Below are 25,211 nucleotides of genomic sequence, written 5' to 3'. Positions count from 1 at the left end.
AGCAGCACTATGTACAAACCCGGCAGCCAGGTCATCCCTCGCACGCTCCCCAACACCCCCAGGCGTACCATCAACAATCACTTCAACATCAAAATACATCACACCCCACACCGCCATCCCACCATGCCCTTCATGTTCACCCCTCCCAGCAGCAGCAACAACAACAACAACACCAACACCAACACCAGCAGCAACAACACCAGCAGCAGCAGCCAACGGCATCATCAAACCCACCCTCTGTACACCCGTCGTCGCTTCTTCAACCTCCGCACCCCAGCCAGCAAGCGCCGCATCATACTTCACAACATCAATCTTCGTCGGGCTCGCATCAACCCCAACAACAGCAACTTCCGAATCATGCCCCACACGGTAACCCCTACCCTTCGCCTAATTCGAGCGTCCATCCACCGCAGAGTCCTTGGCCACCGTCAAGTCATTCTCAACCACCCCATCACCAACCACCCCCCGCCCCTTCACACGCCCAGCAAACCCAACAAGCCCTTTCACAGTCGGTTCATCATCATCACCCCCCTCCCCCGGTATCTAGTCATCATCATCATCAAACGAATGCCTTGCCGCCTTCCACTCCCCAAACGATCATTCCATCCCAACACCAGCATGCGCCTCCGCCGCAGTCTCTGCCACCGTCACAGACTCAGCACCATCCGCCTCAACACTCTCAGGCCCAAGCGCCAAACCCTCATCACGCTAGTCAGCCCCAGCTACCTCAATCCCAACCGCATCCGCCACCTCAGCAGCAGCAATTGCCATTCACGAGGACGGCGCCTCTTGTGCCAACGAATCTTGAATCGCGAAATGCTCACTACCCACCGGCTGCATCATCAGCCCCTGAGGTAAAGCATGTTCCAGATCATAGCGATCCTATGAATGAGGTAGATATAGTAACTACTTTGTTATGTCATCGTTGTATTAACATTCAACTGGAGCAGATCGTTGAACACTGCAACTCGCTGTGCTTGTTTGCTCAGCACTACGGTAAATTCCTATATGTTATTTCCAAACATTTTTTTTTACTAAACTTCAATAGTAGCTGCAGCACAGCAAAGCATGCAACCACCCCAACCATCGCCCGCGGAACTCCAAGATATGTCGCAGAAAGCTTTGCAAGTCGTCCGACTTTTAGAAGAATTTAAGCGAGCGCATGTTCCTGATAGTGAACGCAACAAGTTAGGTGACTCCATGTATGAAGCTTCGGAAGACCATCGGGCACCTAAACGACCATGGGAGGATATGGTACAGGGAGGCAATAACGCCGACTCACCCGAAGGAGTAAGCCGTCTCCTCGTTTGGAGTGTCACCACACGTCTGACTATTTTAGCAATATGCTCTGGGTGCTGATAAAGGTCAGACGACCGCTGAACAAGATATGGAGATGATTCGCAGTAAACGGGCCAGTAGTACTGCTGGAGCCAATACTACTGCTGGTCAGACTAAAAGCAAATACAGAAAAAGAAGTGTAAGCTATGCCATCCGTCCAGTCACTTTCTAAAGTTTAATAGTCGTCGTCCTTGACAGCGGGCCACACCTCCTGGAAAATGTCATTCATGCAATATCCGAGAGACTCCTGAGTGGAGGAGAGGACCGGATGGCGCGCGTACGTTATGCAACGCGTGCGGACTTCGTACGTATTTGCGACTGAGATGTTTTCAAGACCTAACTCATCTATGAAGATTATGCAAAACTTATGCGCAAACGTGACAAAACTGACCCGACCGGTCAGACTCCACGTATTGACCTCGAGACACTGCGTGCCTCTGCTAGAGCAGCCGAATCCTCTGACAAGTCGCGTTCAAAAAACAAAAACGCTGCGGAACCTTCCTCCCCAACGGATTCAAAATCTAGTTCCCAGCAACATCACCAAGGGTCTTTTCAGCTCATGAATGTCATGGCACAAGAACCCAATTCATCGTCAGAGTCTAATCGAACCATTCCTCCTCCTCAAGCATCCCAACCTCCCCCGCCTGTTGCGCAAAGTGCTCCGAGTACTATACCCGTGCCCCCTTGGTCCACACCCGTCCAGCATTCACAACCACCATCATCCGTAGCTGGGCCCCCTTCCGTTCACGGGCGTAGTTACCCTGAACATCTTCAGCACCAATCATTCATGCGAAGCTCTCAGCATTCCTCAGTGCCCCAAGCCTCTTCCCGTTGATATTATCCTAATCTTTTTGTAATCATTCGTCACCTGTGCTCCTAGACCTTGTTCCGCATTATTTTTGTAAATTTCATCTTGCTGGCTCTTGGCTTCTGCCTCTGCATCACCCCTTCTTCATTCTTTGTGGTCTGTGTTATACATAATGGGATGGTCTAAAATACGAGCTTCGAGATACATTTTTTTTTAGTTACCCCAACAAAATTGCGTTTTTATAAAACTGATTTTTTGATAATCTTTGAAGTGGCAAAGGTAGATCTTGGTGTGATGTTGGAAGCAAAACATTGTTGCGAGATCCCTGCAGTTAGATTGTTGGGCCACCCCTTTTTTTTTTCAACTGATCGGCGAAACGGCAATCTTGATTCTTGACCCAATTCCAGGGTCGATGCCCCCATTGAATTCAATGAGTTTGGGAGATTCATATCAAGTAATGACCCGATAATGGGATAGGGTTAGGATGTGTGATCATCCCTAATTGTGTCTATGTAATACTTGCAACGTATGTATACTTATCAGCGTGATCGATGATTAGAATGGACCGGATAGTGGTAAACAAAACGATGTTTGGTGGAAGAGATCTGCTTACCCCGCATCTGATTGTAAAAGTTATAAGTACTACCTAAGGCAAAGCGATGGATCAGAGGCTGGGAGCTAGTATAGACTATAAGTACAATTGAATATAACACTATTCTTTGGTTAACACAGCTCAATTTCAATCATTGTATCCACGTTTCTTCTGTATGCCATTCAATGCATCTAGAGTGGCAACGGATGCAATATCCACACCCTGCTGTTTCCATATCTCGATTTGTCTATCCTTTGCTTTTTTACCCGTTTTCTCCTCGTATTCTTTCACAGAGAGGGGTCTCTCCCCACGAGGTGTGACACGTAGGCCGTGTCTAGTTGCAGGCCAAAAATCAAAGGTCGCAGAGTGCATAACGACCTAGAAGTGACAAGCATTATGTGTGAAGAGAAGTTTTACTTAAAACGACTACGCACGCGATTATCCCAAAACGCGATAGAATTAGGTTCCCATTTGAAGCGAACTTGATGGTCAGGATTCTCGCTCATTTGTTGGTAGAGGAATGTTAAGACGGCATCAGACTCTGACTTTGGAATGCCAAGTATGCGCCTCGTGAAACCTGAATGTCATTTGAATTTCGGTTACTCAATGAGCTCTAAGGGAGATTTTTTTTACCAGGGTTGACGTATACACTCTTCCAACCTGTTGCTGGGTGTACCCGAACGACAGGATGGATAGTTTCTATGTCTTTTCTGCGCACAGTGATGCCAGCTGCTCTGGCCCCATCAGCTTGAGCAACACCGCTATGAAGAGCAGTCAAGCTTTCGAGATACTTCTGAAAGGCTGGACTCAAAGATGAGTACAAGGCGTAACTGATGGGAATTGAGCACATAATTGAGACACTGATTAACGCATTATTCACCCGGATGTCCAGAGGGTATCCCCTCCGGTTTCAGGCCCGGTTAAAATCTTCAGAGAAGTTGTGCTAGCAGGTTGGATCTCGTATATGATCTTGTCGCTCTTTAGTAACGTGGACTCGTTACGAATGAAAAGAAACTAACATCCGCGTGCCATAACTCAATTTTTGAGAAGGCCGATGGGTCTGGACGAGCAGCTGCATCGTTATAGACGACTGTGGAGAACTTGAATACAACCTCAAGAATGCCGCAGAAGGCACAACATACCATGAACTTCTTCTAAACCACACTTTGGCATCGGCGTGGTTGCGTGTTTGTGAAGAGGACCAAAATGACGACCAAGCTCCAATTGCTGGTGGATGTCAATCTCTTGATCGCGGAAGACTAGGCAAGAAGGGTTTATCTAAGTCCGTCTAATCTATAATGAAGCGTTCTGGAAAAACGTACAAACAACGCCCCTCTCCGCAACCAAAAGGGCTCTGTTAGAGAATCAGTTGTCCAACTCGAGATTATTTCATTGAACAAGCCCCTACAGATCATCCTTTTGTTCCGCTGTGAGGTTCCGAAGGTCAATACCTCCGATTTCTGTACCAAGGACGGGTGTCAGGTGTTTGACCTGAGAGGCAGCACTTAGAAGTCTCTTCTTCAGTGGGTCAGCATGCAGTCCACGATCCTCAACATGAACTTCAGTAAGAGACTCCCAAGTAACATCGGGGAAGAATGGCTAAATAACATTCAATGACAGGTTGTTTAACTTCGGCTCAACAACTTACCTCGAATTGGGCATATGGATAAGCTTTACCCCCGTCGTCGTTGATAGCAGGTGTGTAAAAAGGTTTAGCCAAATGTATCGGATCACTCTGAGTTGTGACTGTTGCGTTACCAGCTACAGGTGCCATTGAAGGGGATTTCGGGGTACAATGCGTGTCGAAAAATGTTCGATTTAAATATGATATGCCCTCACCAACACTAGGAGGTTGGATGTTTTCTTTACCGGGTACCTTTCGGTTTACTCACACTGCGTTCCAATGTCGTAAGATGACCACATGCTGGGGCCTGTTAGTTCACACTGCAGTCGCCTAATATGGATGAGCGAGAACACGCTCGAGTACTTATGTATGACTTATACGTCTGGTACAAGGATTCGAACTCTTGCATAATCAGAATATCACTCCACATAATAGAGTGAATTGCAGAAATTCATTTATCGGGAAGCATGTAGAGCCCAGACCAGAGTGAAAAAGAACCAGCGGTGCCCGTAATCTAAAGTTTTCATCATTAACCAAGCAAATCACCGATGAGAACTATCTCACCCCAAAGCTTGATTTTGTAACTTCTAGGAGATAGTTGATGTAGTCGGATTTTTCATTATGGTAAGTGGCGCCAGGCGACTTGGTCACAAGGCGAGGATCGGACATCCATAAGGTCGCATCTGTAAGAAAGGTAAAAGAGGGCCCCAGCGCTGGTTTTCTGATAGACTTGGCGGGGTCCTGGAAATTACTTATGCTATCGTTGATAACCTGTGAACCAAGCTAGTGGTGACTGTCTCATAAATGTAATTGGCGCTCAAACAGACTATCACCGTGATTAAATGAGTTTGGGATATTATTCTTAATCGACGCATAAGGTCCACCATGAGGGCATGTCCTTGAGAAGATGCCACACTTAGAAGGGGTCCATAGAGCGCAGTGACATTGTCAACAACGAGGTAGCCAGTCGCCGAGATGCCATCTTCAGCCTGTGAGCATGTGTTGAAAGTTAAAGATTAGCGTGTAACTTGGACATCGTACCTCAAGCGAAGTCGCCAGGCCATCAAGGATATCATAAAGCTGTTCAACTTCTAGTGCTAAGGATACGTGGATGCGTTCGAGGCAATTGTTTTCTTTCTAAACAGGAGTGAGCTATTAAATCAACATCATGGTGATTGACAGCTCACATCTAGCCCGAATTGTTTCAAGATGTTCGAGGCCTTGGTCGTCGAGAAATCACCCGTCGTGTCTACCCAGTGCACGATACTGCGAGCATTTGTTGTGAGGTAACGAAGTACGATATTCAAAAAAAATTCCTTGAGTTTTTAAGTCAATACACCCCTGCACACGAGACTTTGTGAGCGCGACGCACCGATTTTCTTGAATTCCGATCGCCTGATAATTCCACAACTTTATCAGTGTGAGGCGAGAAGTAAGATTGGACAGGCTCCAACGAAAGGGGTAATTCAACATTCATAGAGGATGGTTTCTGCGGCACCGATTTGAGAAGACTGCTGGCAGATTGTCCAGGGGCCGCTGATACTCTCGCCACGATTTCCTTGCAGCGATTGATTTCGCCAAGCGAGATTGATCCAAGTGGTAATTTACGGAGGATATCCAAAGGAGCCATAGAGAGAAAAATTGCATCGGTTTTTATGCCATGCTCTTCCAAAGACTTTGCGATGGCATTTGGTAGTTCTGGGATAGCTCCTAGCCGCATAGTCGAAGAAAGCAGGATTGGGCTGTATGACGTAATTATGCATTGTCGTTCTCTCTGATTTCCTCCCATGTCTGGGCCACAATATCTCAGTTCCCTCACAGAAAATGCCACCAGGCTCGGCATGCGTCTTCAGGAATCTATTTCAGAGCACACGAGAGATCTGGCGATCGCTCGCGGTGCTGGCACAACATACTTGGAAAATGCCGACGACAGGACCAAGGACATCAGAAAACAACTGGACTCAAACAGTGACAGGGAGAAATTGGATGCTATGAAAAGACTGATTGCAGTGCGTCGTACGTTCGACTCCCCTTTTACCTGCCCAATTGACCAAAATGGCGTGTAGTTGATTTCAAAGGGCCGCAACGTGTCTGAGTACTTCGCTCAAGTGGTAAAAAATGTTGCTTCCCAAAATCTCGAAATCAGAAAATTAGTCTACATCTACCTTCTCCGCTACGCAGAGCAAGAACCTGACTTGGCATTGCTATCAATCAACACCTTTCAAAAGGACCTTACCGATAGCAACCCTCTAATCCGAGCTATGGCTTTGCGAGTGTTAAGTGGAATTAGAGTCTCCATGATCGGTAACATCGTCGTGCTGGCAATCAAGAAGTGTGCGGCGGATATTAGTCCATACGTCAGGAAGACAGCGGCACTAGCTATTCCGAGGTGTTCTGAGTGAGTACTCGTCCTCAGATTTGTCGGAGGGAGAAGGCAATTATCCATCTTTCTTTGCAGGCTCGATCCAGCACATCTTACTCCTCTTATCGAGATTATCACAAATATGTTAAAGGAACGGTCGCCACTGGCTATTGGTAGCGTTGCGGTAGCTTTTGAAGCCGTGTGTCCCACTCGACTTGACCTCCTTCACAAACATTATCGCCGCTTATGCCGTATACTCGTCGATGTCGATGAATGGGGTCAAATCGACTTAATGAATCTTTTGCTGAGATACGCCAGGATTATGCTTCCTCGTCCGATTGGAGATGAGGTTGATGTTGATGTCAAGTTGCTATTACAGTCGGTGGAACCTGTTTTAATGAGTTGCAATCCTGCGGTGAGCATATATCTCTACATGTCCGTGAAATCTCTGATTTCTGTGCTACCAGTCCATCATGGCCGCAGTGAAGGTGATGTACTATGCAGGGACCACTGCACATTTACAAAAAATGCTTCAACCGCTTCTTAAGCTTTTGCATGAATCGAGAGAAATCGAGCGCGTTGTACTTGTGTACTTGCTGGTGATTATACCAAGAGCGCCGGTCTGTAAACTCTCATTTTCCTCCCGTTCCACACTTAAAGAAAGGTCCCAATAGGATATATTCTCACCTTACTATTCTCGATTTTTATTGAGGACTAATGATGCTCGGGAGACTAAACGTCATAAGATCCAGCTGTTACTCCTAGTTCTTAATTCTGAGAATTATGGAGCGATTCTGAGGGAATTTATAGTAAGATCTCCTTTTAACTACTGGATCGTAGGCTGAGATTCGCTTCCAGGATTATTCGGAAGATGTTGACGACTGCATCGTGAGCGAGTCGGTTCATGCAATAGGCCAATGCGCATCTGTTGTCCCGGAGTCAACGCCACAGTGTTTGACGGCTTTGATTGGGATGATACAAAGTGGAACCGGTCTGTGTATCTCGACGAACCGTTGGCTGTTACTAACACAACGTGATTAGACAGCGTAACTGGCCCAGCCATTCTTGTATTGAAAATCCTTGTTCAAGCTCAGTTGTCATCAGCTTTACCAGGACCAACCGATTCTTCTCAGACTCCTCTCTCAATCATTGCTCGGCTTGCCGGGAAACTCGACAGTATCCAAAACGCGCAAGCTCGGGCTTGCATAATCTGGTTAGTTGGTCAATATGCAGCTTCAAAAGAACTAGGACAAGGACCAGAAGGAGTTGTTGAGTGGGCACCAGATGTCTTGCGTAGAACTGCGAAATCATTCGGTCAAGAGGTACTTTTCTTCATATTTCAGTAGAAATCTTGCTCATCTGTGACCCAGAGTGTTCCCGTTAAATTACAAGTGATCACTTTGGCGGCAAAACTCTCTGTACTGTCCCCGAACGACCAAATTCTCACCCTTTTATCACGATACGTATTCTCGTTGGCTCGTTACGATACGAGCTACGATGTAAGGGACCGGGCAAAAATGCTCAGCTCTCTCTTAGCTGGCATATCACCCAGTTTTCTCACAGAGACGGAAGACCGTGGTGGAGTTGTCCTGAGGCGCGAGCAAGTGCGTTTGGTGCTCATGGACGGCAAGTCTGGAACCCTCAAGGAAGAATCGAGCTATTCTGGTAGGTGGCCATGAACATTGTGTTATCGTGACTATTAATGATTGAACGGCAGACGATGGAAGCACCCCTCTTGCGTCTCTCAGTCTTGTTCTTGGGAAACCCATGCAAATAGATGCTTCGTTACCTGATTGGTTAGAGAAAGGCGTAGAATCCTCGTTGAGGGATTCTGAAGATGACAAGCCTGTTGTCCCCGTCCCAAGTGCAATTTCATCGTCCTCCGCTGGTCAACGTCCGAGGGCAATGGCGTCACCAGTTGTTTTGACTCCCGCAAGCGGCTCAAGACCAGATTCTCGACAAGACAACAAAGGAACGTTTGCCCAGGACCTGGACAGCTTCTATGCTGATGCCGTTAGTGCAAGTTCCGAGAGTAGTGAAGACGAGGAGGAGAGTGAGGAAAGCGAAGAAAGCGAAGACGATGATTCAGAAGAAGAGGAGGAAGAGGAAGAGACAACAGAAGAAGTTGATAAGCCAGCTGATTCGGATTCGGAAGGCATTAGAGAGAAAGATGAGGATGAAAACCCGGGAAATCGGTTATCTCGGGGTAACTCAAATTCAGATATACAATGAATATCGGCGATGAGCTGCAAATTCGTTCGATTTACTCCATTAGTCACGATCGCAGAGAAGAGATCCGGTTCCCGTATCTGGACGAGCCGCCGTTTGTTGTGTATGTATATCTAGATTATGTATTCTATGATTCGTCTTGAAGACCTATATCAAGATTCCCCATGTCCCACGGGTATGTCACGGAAGGCCTCGATGACCACAACGGCAATAAGTTAGTGCATTCCACCTGTCCCGGCATTACCACGCTCAGCTCATCCAACAATTCAAACCCAAAGTCTTCGTCCTTGCTCAGTTTTTAGATGAAACAATTCGAAACCTGTGTAACAATTATGGGATCTAATTATTATTCCAATGTTTAAACGAGGCTACTCAAAATGTGGAACAGTACTGAAATCCAAAATACGCAGAGGCGAAACTAAATGGTCCATGATAACAGGAATTTCGAGCTCGAAACATATTCGTTATCGCGGTAATTGATCCGGTGTACGGTAACAATGTGGGATTGACGGTTGAGATATCCGACTGTCACCTTTTCATCGATTTTATAATCGCAAACCCTTTGCCACGGACCAGCGGAACGCGAAACAACAACTTGCTCAATTTTATTGTTGGAAAATAAAGCTGCCACTGCAGTTTGGAGTGTGCTTCCGCCAAGCCTAGGGGGGACTTGCGAAAGATGGAACCTTCTTAGATTTTGGAATCTCCGTAACGAAACGAGAATGGAATCCTTGACATCGTCAACTCAGCACGTATCCCAGGCACAGTTATGTATCTCGACTCACCCAAGGCAAAGTACTTCCCACAGAGCTTATCATGTGGAGTTCTTCCAGTCCAGGGTAACAGCATGCCAAAGCTGGTACGAGGTCGAGGCTAGGATCACTATCTCCACAAATTCTTGGGCAGGAAGGTAAACAGATGGTGTCTTCGGAGGTGACTCGTAGCTTCAAAAATTTCAAGAGAGGTAATCTTGAAGACTTTTGAACGAAATTTGTCATGCGAACGAAAGAGAGAGGAAGACTGCTAATGTCCAGAGCCCGAAGGCTGGACCAATGTGCTGCTCCCGCCATGACTGAATACGCGTTGCCTCCGTAATGCTGTAGCTGGTCGAAGTGTATATCTTGCCACGGAATCCGTGCCACTGGGGAAATTTCCAAGTGTTCCATTTTCCTCGTGAAAGCAAGAAACGAAACAAGATCGGTGCAGGAGAAATCAGAGAAAACAAATGCCCCGATAGCAAGCACACGGAGTGAGGGGAGTTTCAGTTTGAACAGAGGATTGAAATCAAAGGAGCGTAATTTATCGCTCTCAAAAGTCAAGCTGCGTAGTTTCGGTGACCGAGAGGGATGAATCATTTCCCAGAATGATGGTGGAAATCTGGACAGAAAGAGAGGTGGTTCGGATATAGCATCATCTGGATTGACCTTGATGAATATGATTATCCGGTGAACATTTCTCGACTTACGTGGATTATCTGGCGAAGTCTTGATAACTACAGACAATCCTCGTAGATTCTGCAGTTGTAAAAACTAAATAGGACATTCAGAAAAAAATGATTATCGTGAACCCGTAGACATACACTTGTCTTTTCGTCCCAAGAGAAGGGGTCCGTATGAGAGATCGTCGTGGTGATATAAACTAAGTTTTGGCATCTAATTCGGATCAGAACCTAATAAAAGCCTTTGAAAGAAATGAAAATCGCACTCTTTTTGCAATGTATGCCAAAATGTCGTTGGTTTCGGCATACAGGACCCATCCCAGCAGAAATCGACCATGCATTTTAAGTTTGGGGCCGATTGTTCTAATATATAAGCAACCCTAGTTTCTATTTCACTGCAAGATTTCGAGTTCGAACTCAGTGTTCTATTACGGGGAGCCACACTAAGTGTGTGGATGTACGAAGCCACATGGGGATGTCTTCGCAGAAATTCCAGTGTATGAATACACTGATGATAGCTCCGTAAGTTAACTGAGGAATAGACGATGGGTATGACAACGGCGTAAGTCCTTTTTGACTTAATGTGCCTTTCTTGTCAGCCAAACGGGATTGAATTCGAGCGAACAACTACTCACAAGAAGCATCAAGGTATAAACATCTGCAGTACCCTCTTCTTTCAATGATTTTCCAAGGACATAGATGATGTCGTCTGGTAGGTCAGAAAATTTGATAAGCATGGTGGGTTGTATGAGTGTCCGCAAGGGGGTTAACACGTCCTTGCGGGACGACACTTTATATGGCGTATGACCCTGATTAGACACATGCGAAAAGCTTAAAGCACGAAGTGTTGACCTCATATTAGCTAACGGAGGCCGGAGCCCTCCGAGCTACGACCGCTTAGGAAGATGAGAACTGAGGTAAAGCCTCGCGGTTGTGAACGAAGAAATCAATGCATGGCCAAATCCATATACAAGTGCCAAGGGCTAATTACGTGCCTGATCCTAGATCTGTATACTTTTATGCCCTCATATGGCCATGACTAGGATTTTTGCACCCTGGCTATTCACAAGATCTTCTCAATTTCGGGTTCAAGAGAGCTTGGGGTGGTTGTTGAGGCCCAGCGGTTGACTACTTTACCATTCTTGTCCACAAGGAACTTCTCAAAATTCCACTAGTGGAGTTGTCGAAATGGTCAGTCCGAGTCGAGATACAAAGGCTGGTGCCAAGTATTAACAGACATACCTTGATGCGGGTTAGCCCCAGGAGTCCTGGCTTCTCAGACTTGAGCCATTTGTAAACTTCGTTGGTCTCATCCCCGTTTACGTTTGACTTCTTCATAAGTTGGAAATTGACGCCATAATTAACAGTACAAAACTCCTTGATTTGTTCGTCGGATCCCGGCTCTTGAGAACCAAACTATAAAATATGAGGTAAGTTACTGATACATGCATGAATCTATCGCAGCAAGAGACCGCCTTTGCGTACTTGATTGCATGGGAACCCCAATATGACTAGTCCCTTATCCTTGTATTTTTCATCGAGAGCCTGAAGACCTGTATGATATCTTCAGAGCAAGTCCCGAAGATATATGGGAGAAGGGATGGAACCTTTATGTTGGGGAGTGAATCCGCTGGTTACGTAATTTCCCCGTGAGTCGAAGGGACGAGGCATACAGAAGAGCGCAACATACCACTTCGAAGCAATGTTGACGATGAGGACTGTCTTTCCTTTGAGGTCTGCGAAGTCAAACACGTCGCCATTAGGTAGCTCGGCTTTCAGAGAGTAGAATCCCGACATGGCTGCAGTCGACGAGAAGAGACGGGAAGTGGTGGAAGTAGTCGATAAAGAAGGGCGGAGACACCGTGTCAAACCCGAACGGAATGGGACGACTTTTAAGGCTGATTGGGCATGTGGCAAGATAAAAAATGGGCTGACAAGGATTCTGATTCGTCGCAGCATTCGATTTCAAAGCCGGAATATGGATGAGCGCATACAGTTCAGTATCACGTGTAAAAACTAGCCGGCGGAGGTGTGTCATCTGCAATTATTAAGGCGATTCTAACGTTCTAACCTCAATACACAATACCACTCATCCTCAGCAACCCATCTTTGGCAAGGCCGCGAAATCGCTTCTCGCAGCTCCGGTAAATCGGTCTATCTAGCTCTCGCTTTAGCCACAAAGTCAATGCCCTATACTGGGTGGACTTTCTGGAAAAGATTTCGTAGAATGCATAGTATCCTAGCCTGGTCAATCCAATTTCAGCTCTCTTCCACGCATCCTCCATGGAAAATGAGTGCTCACCACATCACTGCTGTTTTTTGGATGAATCCATGGCTACGTTCTTTTCTCCCTTTGCGCGATGACGTTAACGAATGATAAATCATCTTCTGCACTGTGCCTTGGAGGCAATAAGCTACGATGCTGACAGGAAAGCTTAAGCGTACTTCGTATCAATTTCGAGCTTCCGCACTGCCTGGTACTCCATTCCCGAAGGTAACAGTGCATCTTCATCGCGGCCAGTAAAAGGTTCTGGTATATATTCTGGTATATCACACTCTTCCTGTTCAGTTGCGGATCAGTGTATATGGTGTGGCCTCGAATCTTAGCGAGACTGTCAAGTATTTAGCGGTGGAATTGAGGCCGCATCATCAAAACTTACAACAGCATCTTTGAAACAAAACGTTCACCAGGCTTATGCCCTCGACTGACCGTTAGTGTATTGGACAAGTCTAAGAATGTTCAATTAGAAATCTTGAGCAACCAGAAAGAGGTTTTACCTAGGCCATGATACCGAGTATAGTCAGCTGAGACAGAGAGGTCCTTCATGTCGATGGCATAACCACACCAATAAAAATCTGATAATATGTTCCAATGAGATGGCACCTTCCAGAGACGATCATATACTCACGCCGCGTTCGTGAATCTACGACGTTCATAACTTGGTGATCATAGTCAAAATTGCTCATCGTCTTCTCTTTCGTTATAAAACATCCGTATTCCGGGTGCCCTGGATCACGTTCAGGAATCATGATCAAATATGGCCTCTTGGCATACCTTTATTCATCATGTCGAGAAAAGACCTAGCCTTTGACTGATTGGTGGTAATGAGTAAATAGTCATCGGTCATCCTCAGAAGGGTCTGATCATAATTAGGCGAGTGGAGGAAAATCATCTTGGAAAGCACTGACACTGTCTTCGCTTTCGGTGTACGATCCAAATTGCCGTTCGAGGTCACCGTAGAAAAAGGAGCATAGAAGTGACGACAATATTGAACCCTGAGGTATGCCTACCGTCTGACGGTGATAGCTGCCTCCAATCTAGTTGACCGGCGTCAAAGGTGAGTGCCTGCTATAATATACAAACCCACTTTTACGATGTTGTCACTAATGTGAGAATTTAACAGGTCAAGTGCAAAATTTTTGCTAACGGAAGAAACCGACTACGTTGGTTGAGTTAGGTGCGGGTGCTATTAGACAACGTGTGATAGCTACCTGATCGACGAAGATAGTATGGCGGAGGGCACTCGCCAGTTCCATTGCCATATCCAGAAAATGTGGTTCTTCATCTAAGAGATAATGTTGAATGCTTAGCGCTTAGATTTGGATAGATTTCAGACCCCTTGGATAAGCTCGATTGGATTGAGTTCTCTGCATCTGGCCACGTAAAAATCGGACTTTGGAATATTTGCGGACCGTATAGGTATCCTGGAGAGGCATATTTTCGTTGCTCTGAACTTCATCCACAATTGCTCACCTCAGAAATCAGCTCCCGAAGGATCGCGAGGAGCTTCCCCTGGTCTATTGTATCAAAGCAAGCTTGGACATCCACTTTGACAAAATATAACTTTGGACTTCAACATGACCGTCAGTATTACAATCATCTCTCAAATAAGTGTACATACAGGCGTCCGAAATGATCATGTCGTAGCCGGGACTTGAAGTTCATAAGGCGAGTGTAGACTTCATCTGAACCCCGGACAGACACCCCGGTCAGTTCAGGCCTAGTTTGCTGTTGTGCAATGAGTAAGGGAACCATAACAACAGAAGGGCGTTGGTGCTAGCCTTCTCATAAGTGAGGAGATGAAAAGTCGTCTCGAGAACCTTGTTAATAGAGGAACTACCCGACTCCTATAAGGTATGATGTTAACAAGCTAAGCAACTGTAGGACAGCACCAACAGTTTGTTTCCTCCGAAGATTAATGATTGGGCGTACACCAGTTTCTTTTGGGAGCAGCCGCACAAATGAAAACCCGAGACCCCGTTGGCGCATGATTTCCGACGCCTCAGTCTATCCAAACAAAATGTCAAAAAAGTACAAATCATGATAAGATGAAGTACCTCAGATATACGAGTAAACGTGCCAGATCTTAGTCTCTCAACCAGCGGCAAGCACAGTGTAACCCAATCATCCTGTCTGAAATACAAGACCCGATTCCGAAATGCCGATGACTCTGTAACATAGAAGCATGTCTGCAGAAAAGCCGTCAGCGAACAAAAGGTAGGGGAAGTTGTTGCAATATACCCTGATTAATGGCAGGACAAAAGAGTCGAAGAACCAGACAAGGAACTCTTCGAGAAGCTCTTTGCGCTTTAGAGCATCTGTGACGCTCACGCGGTGCTGTTGTCGAGCTCCAGGGCCCGGAGGAATTAGCCAATCACAATCTGAAGTGCTGAACCCTTGCATGATATTGTGCAAGCTCAGCGTCTCCAAACGGCGGCTGGTAATAAAGTTCTTGACGCCTTTCACCACTCAGCCTACAAATCCGCCCAATCGGTGAAAATCCACTCACTATTCATAATGACATTGAAGTTCTTTCTACTCCCCCAAAAACTCTTTGGAATGATGGCTTTGCATACAACAACGACATAGCGATAAACCTGTTGACAGTAGATACAGGCTTGAGCAACATAAGAGACGACTTGATCCTGAGGGACCTACTTCAATATACGAGCATGCAAATTCAGCAAACCTTGGCTTCGGCATAGAGTCTCTTGGCTTCGAATTTACATTCACAGTACTCAAGGACACGCCGGTGGTGTCTGCACCGTATGATCCCTGTGTCTGTAGCTGGATTGACCGCTCTGACATCCACTCCTGTGATAAAGTCAGTGATATACACCCGATTTCTGCCATCCTCATACCAGAATAGTTGAATCGTTCACATTATCTTTAATCTTCACCTGAAAAACTTTTAGGATATATACTAACATAGTTATGTCCTGCAGGACCCACTTTGGAAGGACAGAGCTTATCCAGGAGTAGCTTATACGGGCATTTGTAATGTCTCCAAAGCATCTTGTCAACCAAGGGAACGATATCTTTTAATCGTTTTGGAGTTCTTATAACTTTACGCAACCGCAAAGCGCGCTTTCGTTCCGAGAGTGTGAATAAAATGCAAAGAGCATTGATGTCCACCTACCCTTATCTCATCTTCACGATCCAAGTAGTTGCCATACTCATAGACTTCGAATATAGATGTAACATGAAATGGGTTTACCAAGTTGTGTTGTCGAGCGAAAATGTAACGCATTACATGTCTAGCCTTCAGTTCTTGTTCTTTGTTGTCTGGGTCATGGACATGCGAAGAGTCGAGCTTCGAGGGAACATTGTCTCGGCGATTGATGTTGAAGACATCTTTGAACAAAGTTTTTGAATATCCAGCAAGCAGACAGCTGACAACTAAAATACTTACGTTTTAGAGGAAGACCAATGACGATTTTACCAGACCCTGGTATGCGGTTAGGACGTGCATAAAACATCCTCACGCGAACGATGGGAATAACGGAAGGCCTATTTGGGATGTTCAGGACACGAAAACACGTTGATTTGTTTGTATAACCCACGTTTTGATTTTTAGAATTGGCGCAGTAGCTCTGGTGGGCTTACCAAGGCCCAGTTTACGACGCTTTGAAGGGGGGCCGCTTTCTATATTCTCTAGGGAAGAAGAGGCACGTTTCAAAAACTTCTTTGTGTTTTCTTCTATAACAGCATGAATACCCCCACGGGGTACGTTGAGGGGTTCGCCAGTCATTTGACAAAGGCAGCCATTGGGCAGTGATACAAAAATCGAAGTATCAATCAATAGGTGGAGCATTACAGTAATGCCCGTCCTATATGAAAAACAATCGTCATTGGTATTGGTATCGGCACATTCACACGTTCAAAAAAACGAGCCTTTGTAATAGGATCTCCCATTCTGGACTCAGTAAGGCGGTGACGATGGTATTCACGCTAAAACTCTCGATAACATGGCCTCCCTTGAGCAGATATGTTTACTATCTCGGATAAAGTTGACAAAACAAGATAATACCTTTGATAGTCTATAACCTAGCTTTAGAATATTGTAAGCTGACCAGCCTGCCTGGAAAAGAGTAATTTGCGCTTTTTTGATAGCCTAACGCAGCATATTGTGAGTCCAGTCTTTAAATAAGGTGACAAAATACATACATCACCCATTCCACCTGGTGCTTCCTTATGTTGCAATTTTGCCTCTGTAACTTTGTTGGTTGCGATGAAGGTGTTATCAAACAAGACTCGGAAGGCCAGAGGGTCAGTATCAGAGGGTGGGACAAAAAAATCCAGTTCCAGAACGTCCACAAGATACAATAACAGAGGTTTGACCGTAGTATACGTCTCATTCAGAATTTTGATTGTTGGTAAGGGTTCACGCGTAGATGTCATGGTCAAGAAGGGGAAGCACTTAGTAGAACCACAGCAAACGCGACGAGACGCGCGTGTAATGACACATGACGCGTGACGCGTGACTGGCCACCTGGCATCCAGGTAGCGCAGCCTTTCACCTCCGACAACAATGTCAGCCTCTCGAGTTTGCTATGAATACTTAGCCCCGATGCAGGTAAGCCTTCCCGATATTTTTCTTCCAAGATGAACAACCTTTCTGGTATAAACACGAATGCTGCTTAGGCTGCCAATGTGTGCATTACAATAATCCTAGTTATACTGATTCCAACTCCACTGCTTGCGTTTACATCCACGATCTAACTCATCTTATAGGTCTCATGATCTCCAACGAGCTAGGAGCTTAAGCAGTTATCGTTCCCCAAGGCCGCGCTCCAAGCGACAAGTTCATCGGCTACGTCGATTAGACCTTTTCCAACTGCGAGCGAGCTTTTTTTTTTTCGAAGTAGTGGCTTGCATGATCTTGGCCATCGCAGTCGTCAATGCTTCGCAAGTCTCGACGCAAAGCCTATCTAGTTGTGTGGAGCTGCTGCTTTTCCTAGCGCACATCCTCGTCCAAGCTTTATCCCTCCATATGGAAGTTCATCGGACAAGCCATGCACATAACAGCCTTTGACCCTCTCCAGAGGAATCTGTCTACATCATCGGACCAAGAATCGATCGATTCTGATGTTAGTCAGACATATGTAGCGCGCTGCATATTGTATTTCCGTCCGCCTTCCTGCAGGTGTGCAGATTTGACTGTTGCATTATGTATCATTGCCTCTCCAATCAAATACATACCGTTCATCGTCACCGCGAATTCTGCATTTATTTAACGTATCGTCATGAATCATGATGGAAAACGTTTAGCACCTATATGCATCAAACGAATGCCCTGTCTTGACGGTACCTACCCAAGCCTAGATATTCGGCTAAACGGCAATCAGTGGTAAATTGCAGACATTCAATGGAGATTATAAACTATAAGACACATTATACAGGAATCCCTTGAAGTAATCCAATGACGGCGCGTCGCAATTCACAGCAGCGGGACTCGACAACCTTTTCCCGAACCCTAATCGGTTGCCTTATCATCCTTCTTCCTGTTGAGGAAGCCTAGAAAGCAGGAGGATTCAACTTGTGAAGTTATCTCATATGGCTATCTTCTCTTACCTTTCAGCTTTTGTTTGTGCGCTCTCTCACGTTCATCGTCGATGACCTTCAATCGTGCAAGTTCGGTAGTAGCGGAGGCGGCATCTGATTTTATAAAATGGTCCAGTAACAGACAAGAAAGATGCTGCGGCAGGACATACCAGCCGGGCTCTTGGATTTGATATCTTCCAGAATTTTGCTAGCCTTCTCGAAAAAGCCCTGCTCTCCTAAAGCCTTTGCTTTGCGAAACAGAGCCTTATAATTCTCTTCATTCTTTTGAAGAGCCTGGAAGCGCCACAAAATTTCAGGAAAGGGTATCAACAAGTGCAAGCCGAAATACCTTATCGGCAGTCTCTACAGCACGCTTCCAGTTCTGATTTTTGATATGACACGCAGCCATGTTCGCGTAGATCTTCTCAATAATCTCGTCTATCTGCTCAGGCGGTTAATCAAGATGTGGTGAACCTACGAGACAGAGATAGCCACCTCTGTTCTCTCTTTTGTCTTAGGGTCCTTTGTAGCATCACTAGCGGAAGGTAGAGGTTGAGATAACCCCAAACTTTGAAGCGCAGACCTTAGATACACTGTGTGAGTGTCAAGTGGTTGTGGCGGAGATCAGTCTACTCACTTGTCTATGCCCAGCAGAAACATGAGGGACTTAAAAAATATTTAGAACGTGGCGTAGATTTGAAGAGAAACCAATGTCCTCACCTCGTGGTAAGCTTTGAGAGCTAAGAAAGGTATCTATCTCAGTGGGACATGGCATTGACAGACACGACGCCACTAACCTGCCTTGGTATCACCTTGCTTAAATGCCTGATCGCCATCTTCTTTCTTCGTTTTTGCGGTATTAAGCTTGTGTTCCGTGGAGGAACGAAGAGGGTCTACGTAGTCTGAGGAGGCCATGATAATCGAGGGGGAAAGAAAGATGGAATTACAGGAAAGAAACACAATAAGTTTGTTATATACCTATTGTCGCACTTAAATGTTGGTCTCGATAAGGCAATCCTTAAGCAGCCAGTGGCTGTGTACATTCTTTGGTTTTGTTTCCATCTTTCCTGGTAGTTCACGAACTCACCCGTTGTCGCGAAAAAGTAATGCCTTTACTTTCAAACGTTGTTGGCTTTTCTCTTTTTGGCCTTGCTACCCGCTTTTATCAACTCGGAATTCAAAGAAGAAATCTCTTTGAAAGTGCGCCACTTCAATACTTCCAATACTGGCGTCTAAATACTGACCAATGACTTGCACCTCTGTATTTGCTTGAGTAGATCCTGGAGGCCATGTCATCGCAATGGCTGTTTTTGGTTATGGAGGATACTGGGCATACCGTTGGGATATTCGGGCGGCTGAGCTGCTTGCTCTGAAACGGGAAGAAATTCGCCAACGGAGAGGACAGGTGGCCATGACTGCGGATGAGTAGGTATAATTGCGAGGCTAGGAGGGGTAAGTCGCTATTGAAGTCGGACTTGTAAGTTCCAGGCCTGTTCATCATGTTTATATTTAACGTGCCTGAAGATTCTAGACAAGTGCTTGTTTCCTTCACACTCTGAATAACCACACAATGTTATTTCTTCGCCATGTATCTTACATGATGCAAAGGCGACAATAGTGCTCTCCAGACTCGCGATGTATTCAATTGTCAGCCCAATGTCAATCCCGTTATCTCAAAATTTGGTTTGTACCCTCGAATAACACTAGGTCATTAAGGAAGACTCGGAGCAGCAACGTCAAATGCTTTTAAAATGAATATCACTTCTAACTTACAATTTATCCTACTTTGACAATGAAGCGCCCATCATTCACGGTCAGTTGTATCCCTCTGTGATACTTTATTAGCGTTCAGTCTGTTGTTTTTTAGGTATCATAAATTTTAGCCATTCGGAACCGAGACAGACAATCCATTCAGACCTTTCTTACCAAGTTTATACCACGTATTGTAAGGCCGCGGCTTACAGAGTCTACAAGAGTATTTCGTCCTTAGTTGGCGACTTTCACGTATGATCGTGAAATTGACCTGCTTCAGCCTGCCGCATCGCACTATTGCAAAACCATCAAATCTCCCTAGAGTCCTATACAGCAGCGATGATGTTCAAGCACTCCGTCCCCGAGAGACGTCCGGCGGCTCCATCCTACCAGTATCAATATAAAAGATGACCAAAATCATACTCATAGCAAAGCCCATTGAACCAAAATTGTTCGTTCACTGTTTCTTTTTGTCAACCTCAACCGTTGGCACCCAACAAACTTCGACCATCAGTAAAGTCAAAGCCCAAATGAAGTGTCGTTCAAGTCATGACCTAAAACACGTAAAGAGGCTATCCACACTTCATAAAAGCATTGAACGACCTTAACAACAACACTCAAAAGAAAAAAAAAACACATATATATTCCACAATAAATTCTAAAAAAATGCTGTTTGTATACCGAACCATGCCGGAAAAACGAAAGAAACGAAAAGAAAAAAAAGAGGGGTATGTATGTATGTACGTTTGTCAAAGAAAAAGAATCCCGGATAATAACCGACCCAGTCGAAAAACCCTAGATGATCACTTGAAAAAAAGAAAGAAAAGAACCACAAAAACAAGGGGCGGAAGATAAGACTACTAAATTCTGTTTGCGTGTGCCCTTTCCGGAAAAAAAATAAAACGACGAGAAGCAGAAAAGAAGCAAAGAAAAACGAAAAACGACGATGAAAAAAGAAAAAGAAAAGAGAATTTTGCTATTTTAGTATACAAGTTCGTTCGGAGCGAACCATTTCAATGCCAACAATATATCGATGTGTGTCAGGGTAGACGAGATGATTAAGAAAAAAGGAAAAAAATCCAGAGAATGTGAGGTAAATGCATCAAGGGAGTGTTTACTGGAAGAAAGAAGATGGGGTTAAAAAGAGAGCAAGAGTCCACAATTGCTGAAAGGGAAAACGGTTGTTAGATACGAATGACCAAACCGAACCGTATCGTTTGACACAAATGCGCTTTGGACACGCTTCGAAAGTGAAAACAGTGCGAAAGAATATCCAAAGAAAAAAATTCACGACAGAAAGAAAATAGACCTGCAAGGAATGTGAAAGTGGCTGATAGGCAAGTAGAGACCGTATAGTTAACATATGTGTCGGTTAATCCGAACAGAAAGGAAGGTGAGTTGAAATTGACGTGTATCCACAGATGAAGCATATACCAAGTGGTATAAGATGGTAATGACCAACGTTGGTTGGACAAAACGCCGATGCAAGGCGAAATCACCATCAGAAAAATGGTGTATGGAGAGAAGTGGTAAAAGAGTGTATGCTTTCAGGATTGCAAAAGAAAACAAAAGAAGAGAATAATGTAGGAAGTTGATACACCACAAGCGATGGTGCAGTGGACGCGATGATGATACAGTTTATACAGATGCAACCTCGAAGGTTTGTTGCAATCCACCACTGACACCAATCAGTGGAGTTGAAATGCACTGCCCAGTTCGATTCGTCCTCCTTTCTCTTCACCGTCGCCCTCTCCATCAGCATCAGCCTCTTCGCCGGGCGGGACGAGGCTACTGAAAGAGATCCGACGGGCGGGTGCGAGTCGTCGAACCCTTCTCAACGTTTTGACCTTTGGACTGAGAGGCGTGGCAGTAATGTCGGCGGCAGGGCTCAATAAGGTCGACTTGGCCATGGGAGATTCGGGCAAGGGTGTGAAAGCGGACTTCAACGTTCTTGGAGCGCCAACTACAGACGGCGGGGAGCGAGCGTCTGCATGGAGTGTCTTCAACGCTGGGGGCGCTGGAGACATCGATACATCATTTATTTCAGGCAACTCAGTTGACCTGTGCTGCAAGTGCATAGGAAGTGGCTTTGTGACCTGAGAGCCTCTGCTTCGATCCTGGGCATTCTCCTTCTTGTTCTTCACCACCTTCTCCTTGTTCTCCTTCTTGGACCCACTAGGGCTTTTCGATCCCTTGAAGTTGATCAGATGAAGCGGCTTGACCTTTGATTTCAAGCCGCCTTTAATGTTGACTGGAGAAGTTATGGGAGTTATAGGAGCAGGAGTATCAGGAGGGGGCGTCGCCACCAAGCTTAGTTTCCTAGGTTTTTTCACTTGCTTGTTCCGGGCCTTTTCCTCCTCGTCGGATGAAGCACAACCCCCGGGATGCTTTCGATGACGGTCTTCGTCCTGGGGTGACTGTGAGAGATACTCACGCCTGGCGCCTTGTGCAAGGGCTCCAAAAGAGGGTGCCCGTTTGGTGCCAGTCTTCTTTGGGACGTGCGTATCCTTAGGAGGCGGTGTTGGAGGGAGATTATCGTATTCCATGATGTGTCGTACGCGAGGATTGGGCAGGACGTCACTGCTGCTACTGCTCAAAATAGACAGCGAAGACGACGAGATAGAGGAAGCCTTTCGGCGAATGACTTTGCGCTGAGAGATTGCAGAAGAAAGAGTGTTAAGAGTAGAAGAGCTCGGCGTGGAAGGATTGATCAACGAGGGTATAGAACTGGGAGAAGAGGGGCGTTTGATGCAGCTCGAGTATGAATAAGGTTGCTTATTTTGACGTTCGGCACGCTGGAGGCGGTTAGAGAGACTATGGTCAACAGTAAACACGAGTCAAGCATTGGATGTGGAAAAACTTTGACCCACCGAGTGAGGTTTTCATTGTTTTGTATATCCGTCCCCACGGCATTGAGCATGAAGTCCATGCTCGACTGGCGATACAAAGGTTTTTTGACACCAACAGGCTTTTCCGCGCCATTTTCATTGTAGATATAGTTGGTCTCCATCTCCGACGCGTATTCCATCTCTTCGGCAATTGCTTCGCGTTGCTGCCTGGCAGCAGCTTGTTCTTTGGCTCGGTGACGCGAAAGCTCAATGAGTTTGACACGCGTCGCGCGAAGAGAATGGGGCCAATCAACAGGGCCCTTGGCTTGTGAGACGCCCCGGGCGATCTTATCAAGGAGATTGGATGGTGGAATTGGGCCATTGAAGGGAGTTACCAGATGGGCTGGAAGAGCATCGAGAGTCTGGAAAGGCGTGAATGATGAAGACAAGAAGGTGAAAGACGGGATACTTGCCCTGGAAAGCAATAGGACTTGCTCCGCCTTCCACTCATATTCCGAGTCGTCGGGACCGTTTGAACTGTTCCAACTGTCGGTGCTCTTTCTGTTGGGATGCGGGGGAACAAAAATGGATGGACAGGGGGATCCACAGCTGCGAGGAGTCCTGGGGGAGGCGGCAGAGGCGAAAGAAAGGAGCGAGGGAGTGCGACGGGGAACGGGGGGGAGAGGGAGAACGAGAGCAACGGGAGAGGCGGCCTGTGCGTGCATAGATAAAGAAAAGGATAGAAAGAAAGTCGCGGTGGATTAGATTGAGGATAGAGGATAGAGGCGAGCAAGTCGACGCCGGCGAGCGCGAGTAGCAGATCACAATCAACCAACTCACCCACTCTACAACACTCGCAAACAACGTCCCTTTCTCACGTAACCCCACATCACTGATTCATCCTCGATCCGGTATGCGTCCACACTCGCCGATCAGTCATGCGCCCATCTCCCAAGAGCGAGTTCCGGTGATAATATTAACACGCTAGTCTACATTTACAGCTCATTTATTAGCAACCCTTCTGGTAAAGCTCCTCAACATCTCATTGTTCTTCCTCCTTCTCTCGATATCCATATCAACACTGACATTCGGCCTTGAAAACCCAGTGGTGGCTCGGGGCGCAATAGTATAGTCTCCAATCACTGCATGAGGAACCTGGACAGTATGCTTCCTGATACGGCCCCTTTCCTCGTCTTTCAGTTTAGCCAGGATAGTATTGAGATGTTCTTTTGGCACTCCATCTTCCGCAAGGGCGGCAATAGGTACAACACGGTCCCTATACGAAGCCGACCGTTTGATGATAGGCCTAGACCATGTCGACACTAGGTGATTGGCGATACGTGCAATATCTGGCGTGACGCGTTTGCACTTTGTGTAGAATAAAACGACGCGGCCGAGTTGAGATTCCTTGAGCACGGCCGTATCAATAAATTCCATTTTGCGAATACTGAAGAAGAGTTCTCGCTGAATGTTGAGCGCTGGCAGAGATTTGTCACGAAGAGGCTCGAGCCATCGTCTCACTGCTTCTAAAAGGTTGTTGTCAATAATGGATTGAGCCAGTGATGCCCTAAAAGAGGTTGTGTCAGTTCGAGCATTCAGCATAACATTGCGTGATGTGACCAACTTTCGAAGAGTTTCCATTGCTTCGGACAGCATGCGCAGTTTAGCCGTCGCAGGAAGTTTTTCCTCGTTCGCACGGATATCCTCGTCCGCTGCGTGTAACATGGCCTCACGAAGTCGGGCTACCTCATCATCGGCAAAGCTGTCCAAAACTTCATCACCGCCCTTCTTTTTGCGCGGACGTGATGTCTTTTTGGGTTTCAAAATAGCTTCAATCTGCATATCAAGTCGTATCTTGGATGCTGCACAAGAACCGTAAGGCAGGGGCGAGGCAGACAAGCTGGAAGGACAAACCTTGCTCGGGGGGCAGCTCGCTGAGGTCTATCTCGACGGGTGACTTTCTTTTTCTCTTGCGCTGGACTGGTCGCTCTTCGCCATCGTCTGCTGTGCGCTTTCTTCTGCCTGGAATGCGTTTCTTGGCTTTGCCTATGTTGCGGTTATCTTGGACATAGTCGTCCTCGGAGTCCGACCCAGACGACTCTGCGAGTTCATTCTGAGGAGACTTTGGGCGAGGAACGCTGGGACGGGGGAGCTGGAGCTCTGAAAGGGTAATGAATGGATTATACAAGGAAACAGGACGAGACGACGCACCCTCTTCGTCGTCTGTGGAGAGCTCCGAGTCTGAGCCACCGAATACCTCGCGTTCTAGATCGCGGCCCTGGAGAGCAAGGTGAGTTGGGCGAGCAGCGGGAGGGCGAGGCACTGACCTGGGCCTGTGCCATGTTGTGAGTGGAGAAGGGGCGTGGGAATGATGACGGCGGAGCGTTGCGCCCGGAACGAATAACCAGATCAATC

General features: G+C 46.3%; 10 protein-coding genes across 10 annotated transcripts in view; 3 read left to right on the top strand and 7 right to left on the bottom strand.

The window, feature by feature from the left end:
* AGABI2DRAFT_177253 (hypothetical protein) overlaps positions 1-2,391 on the top strand; it is a 3,386-nt gene extending 995 nt beyond the window's left edge. Inside the window, exons 2-7 of the mRNA XM_006459191.1 lie at positions 150-902; positions 951-996; positions 1,049-1,290; positions 1,340-1,477; positions 1,537-1,642; positions 1,692-2,391. Of these exons, the coding sequence (XP_006459254.1) occupies positions 150-902; positions 951-996; positions 1,049-1,290; positions 1,340-1,477; positions 1,537-1,642; positions 1,692-2,173 (1,767 nt within the window). The 3' untranslated portion in view covers positions 2,174-2,391. The remainder of the gene's footprint in view (positions 1-149; positions 903-950; positions 997-1,048; positions 1,291-1,339; positions 1,478-1,536; positions 1,643-1,691) is intronic.
* Positions 2,392-2,868: 477 nt separating this feature from the next.
* AGABI2DRAFT_201302 (hypothetical protein) lies at positions 2,869-4,527 on the bottom strand. The gene is made up of 9 exons (XM_006459190.1): positions 4,387-4,527; positions 4,147-4,337; positions 4,061-4,092; positions 3,881-3,997; positions 3,758-3,828; positions 3,619-3,707; positions 3,372-3,568; positions 3,173-3,315; positions 2,869-3,116 (listed from the first exon to the last, which is right to left on the bottom strand). The coding sequence occupies exons 1-9, from the start codon at positions 4,510-4,512 to the stop codon at positions 2,886-2,888; spliced, it is 1,197 nt and encodes a 398-aa protein (XP_006459253.1). The 5' UTR covers positions 4,513-4,527; the 3' UTR covers positions 2,869-2,885.
* Positions 4,528-4,917: 390 nt separating this feature from the next.
* AGABI2DRAFT_66758 (hypothetical protein) lies at positions 4,918-6,082 on the bottom strand (the record flags this gene model as incomplete). Its single annotated transcript, XM_006459189.1, has 5 exons — positions 4,918-5,083; positions 5,134-5,344; positions 5,391-5,499; positions 5,550-5,678; positions 5,735-6,082. 5 exons carry the CDS (start codon positions 6,080-6,082, stop codon positions 4,918-4,920), a joined length of 963 nt encoding a protein of 320 aa, XP_006459252.1.
* A 67-nt stretch (positions 6,083-6,149) lies between these two features.
* AGABI2DRAFT_177251 (hypothetical protein) lies at positions 6,150-9,041 on the top strand (the record flags this gene model as incomplete). The annotated part of the gene is made up of 9 exons (XM_006459188.1): positions 6,150-6,371; positions 6,429-6,760; positions 6,821-7,139; positions 7,192-7,344; positions 7,399-7,533; positions 7,583-7,715; positions 7,766-8,046; positions 8,095-8,389; positions 8,442-9,041. The coding sequence occupies 9 exons, from the start codon at positions 6,150-6,152 to the stop codon at positions 8,954-8,956; spliced, it is 2,385 nt and encodes a 794-aa protein (XP_006459251.1). The 3' UTR covers positions 8,957-9,041.
* A 330-nt stretch (positions 9,042-9,371) lies between these two features.
* Positions 9,372-11,128, bottom strand: AGABI2DRAFT_116228 (hypothetical protein; the record flags this gene model as incomplete). The annotated part of the gene is made up of 4 exons (XM_006459187.1): positions 9,372-9,683; positions 9,739-10,367; positions 10,419-10,482; positions 11,027-11,128. The coding sequence occupies 4 exons, from the start codon at positions 11,126-11,128 to the stop codon at positions 9,372-9,374; spliced, it is 1,107 nt and encodes a 368-aa protein (XP_006459250.1).
* A 196-nt stretch (positions 11,129-11,324) lies between these two features.
* Positions 11,325-12,375, bottom strand: AGABI2DRAFT_134722 (hypothetical protein). The gene is made up of 5 exons (XM_006459186.1): positions 12,082-12,375; positions 11,999-12,021; positions 11,877-11,944; positions 11,634-11,807; positions 11,325-11,562 (listed from the first exon to the last, which is right to left on the bottom strand). The coding sequence occupies exons 1-5, from the start codon at positions 12,186-12,188 to the stop codon at positions 11,455-11,457; spliced, it is 480 nt and encodes a 159-aa protein (XP_006459249.1). The 5' UTR covers positions 12,189-12,375; the 3' UTR covers positions 11,325-11,454.
* Positions 12,376-18,025: 5,650 nt separating this feature from the next.
* AGABI2DRAFT_191253 (hypothetical protein) lies at positions 18,026-19,193 on the bottom strand. Its single transcript, XM_006459185.1, has 8 exons — positions 19,014-19,193; positions 18,937-18,956; positions 18,854-18,882; positions 18,712-18,799; positions 18,566-18,658; positions 18,387-18,510; positions 18,247-18,330; positions 18,026-18,189 (listed from the first exon to the last, which is right to left on the bottom strand). Exons 1-8 carry the CDS (start codon positions 19,129-19,131, stop codon positions 18,149-18,151), a joined length of 597 nt encoding a protein of 198 aa, XP_006459248.1. The 5' UTR covers positions 19,132-19,193; the 3' UTR covers positions 18,026-18,148.
* A 77-nt stretch (positions 19,194-19,270) lies between these two features.
* AGABI2DRAFT_201290 (hypothetical protein) lies at positions 19,271-19,909 on the top strand. Its single transcript, XM_006459184.1, has 3 exons — positions 19,271-19,416; positions 19,494-19,693; positions 19,741-19,909. The coding sequence occupies exons 1-2, from the start codon at positions 19,323-19,325 to the stop codon at positions 19,643-19,645; spliced, it is 246 nt and encodes an 81-aa protein (XP_006459247.1). The 5' UTR covers positions 19,271-19,322; the 3' UTR covers positions 19,646-19,693; positions 19,741-19,909.
* Positions 19,910-21,656: 1,747 nt separating this feature from the next.
* AGABI2DRAFT_116223 (hypothetical protein) lies at positions 21,657-23,521 on the bottom strand (the record flags this gene model as incomplete). The annotated part of the gene is made up of 2 exons (XM_006459183.1): positions 21,657-22,782; positions 22,839-23,521. 2 exons carry the CDS (start codon positions 23,519-23,521, stop codon positions 21,657-21,659), a joined length of 1,809 nt encoding a protein of 602 aa, XP_006459246.1.
* A 211-nt stretch (positions 23,522-23,732) lies between these two features.
* On the bottom strand, positions 23,733-25,205 carry AGABI2DRAFT_191251 (hypothetical protein). Its single transcript, XM_006459182.1, has 5 exons — positions 25,124-25,205; positions 25,008-25,074; positions 24,711-24,956; positions 24,421-24,658; positions 23,733-24,363 (listed from the first exon to the last, which is right to left on the bottom strand). The coding sequence occupies exons 1-5, from the start codon at positions 25,136-25,138 to the stop codon at positions 23,799-23,801; spliced, it is 1,131 nt and encodes a 376-aa protein (XP_006459245.1). The 5' UTR covers positions 25,139-25,205; the 3' UTR covers positions 23,733-23,798.
* Between the last annotated feature and the right edge of the window lie 6 nt (positions 25,206-25,211).

The sequence above is a fragment of the Agaricus bisporus genome (genome assembly GCF_000300575.1).
Source record: "Agaricus bisporus var. bisporus H97 unplaced genomic scaffold AGABI2scaffold_3, whole genome shotgun sequence".
NCBI lineage: Eukaryota > Fungi > Basidiomycota > Agaricomycetes > Agaricales > Agaricaceae > Agaricus > Agaricus bisporus.
This window is presented reverse-complemented; position numbering and strand designations above follow the sequence as displayed.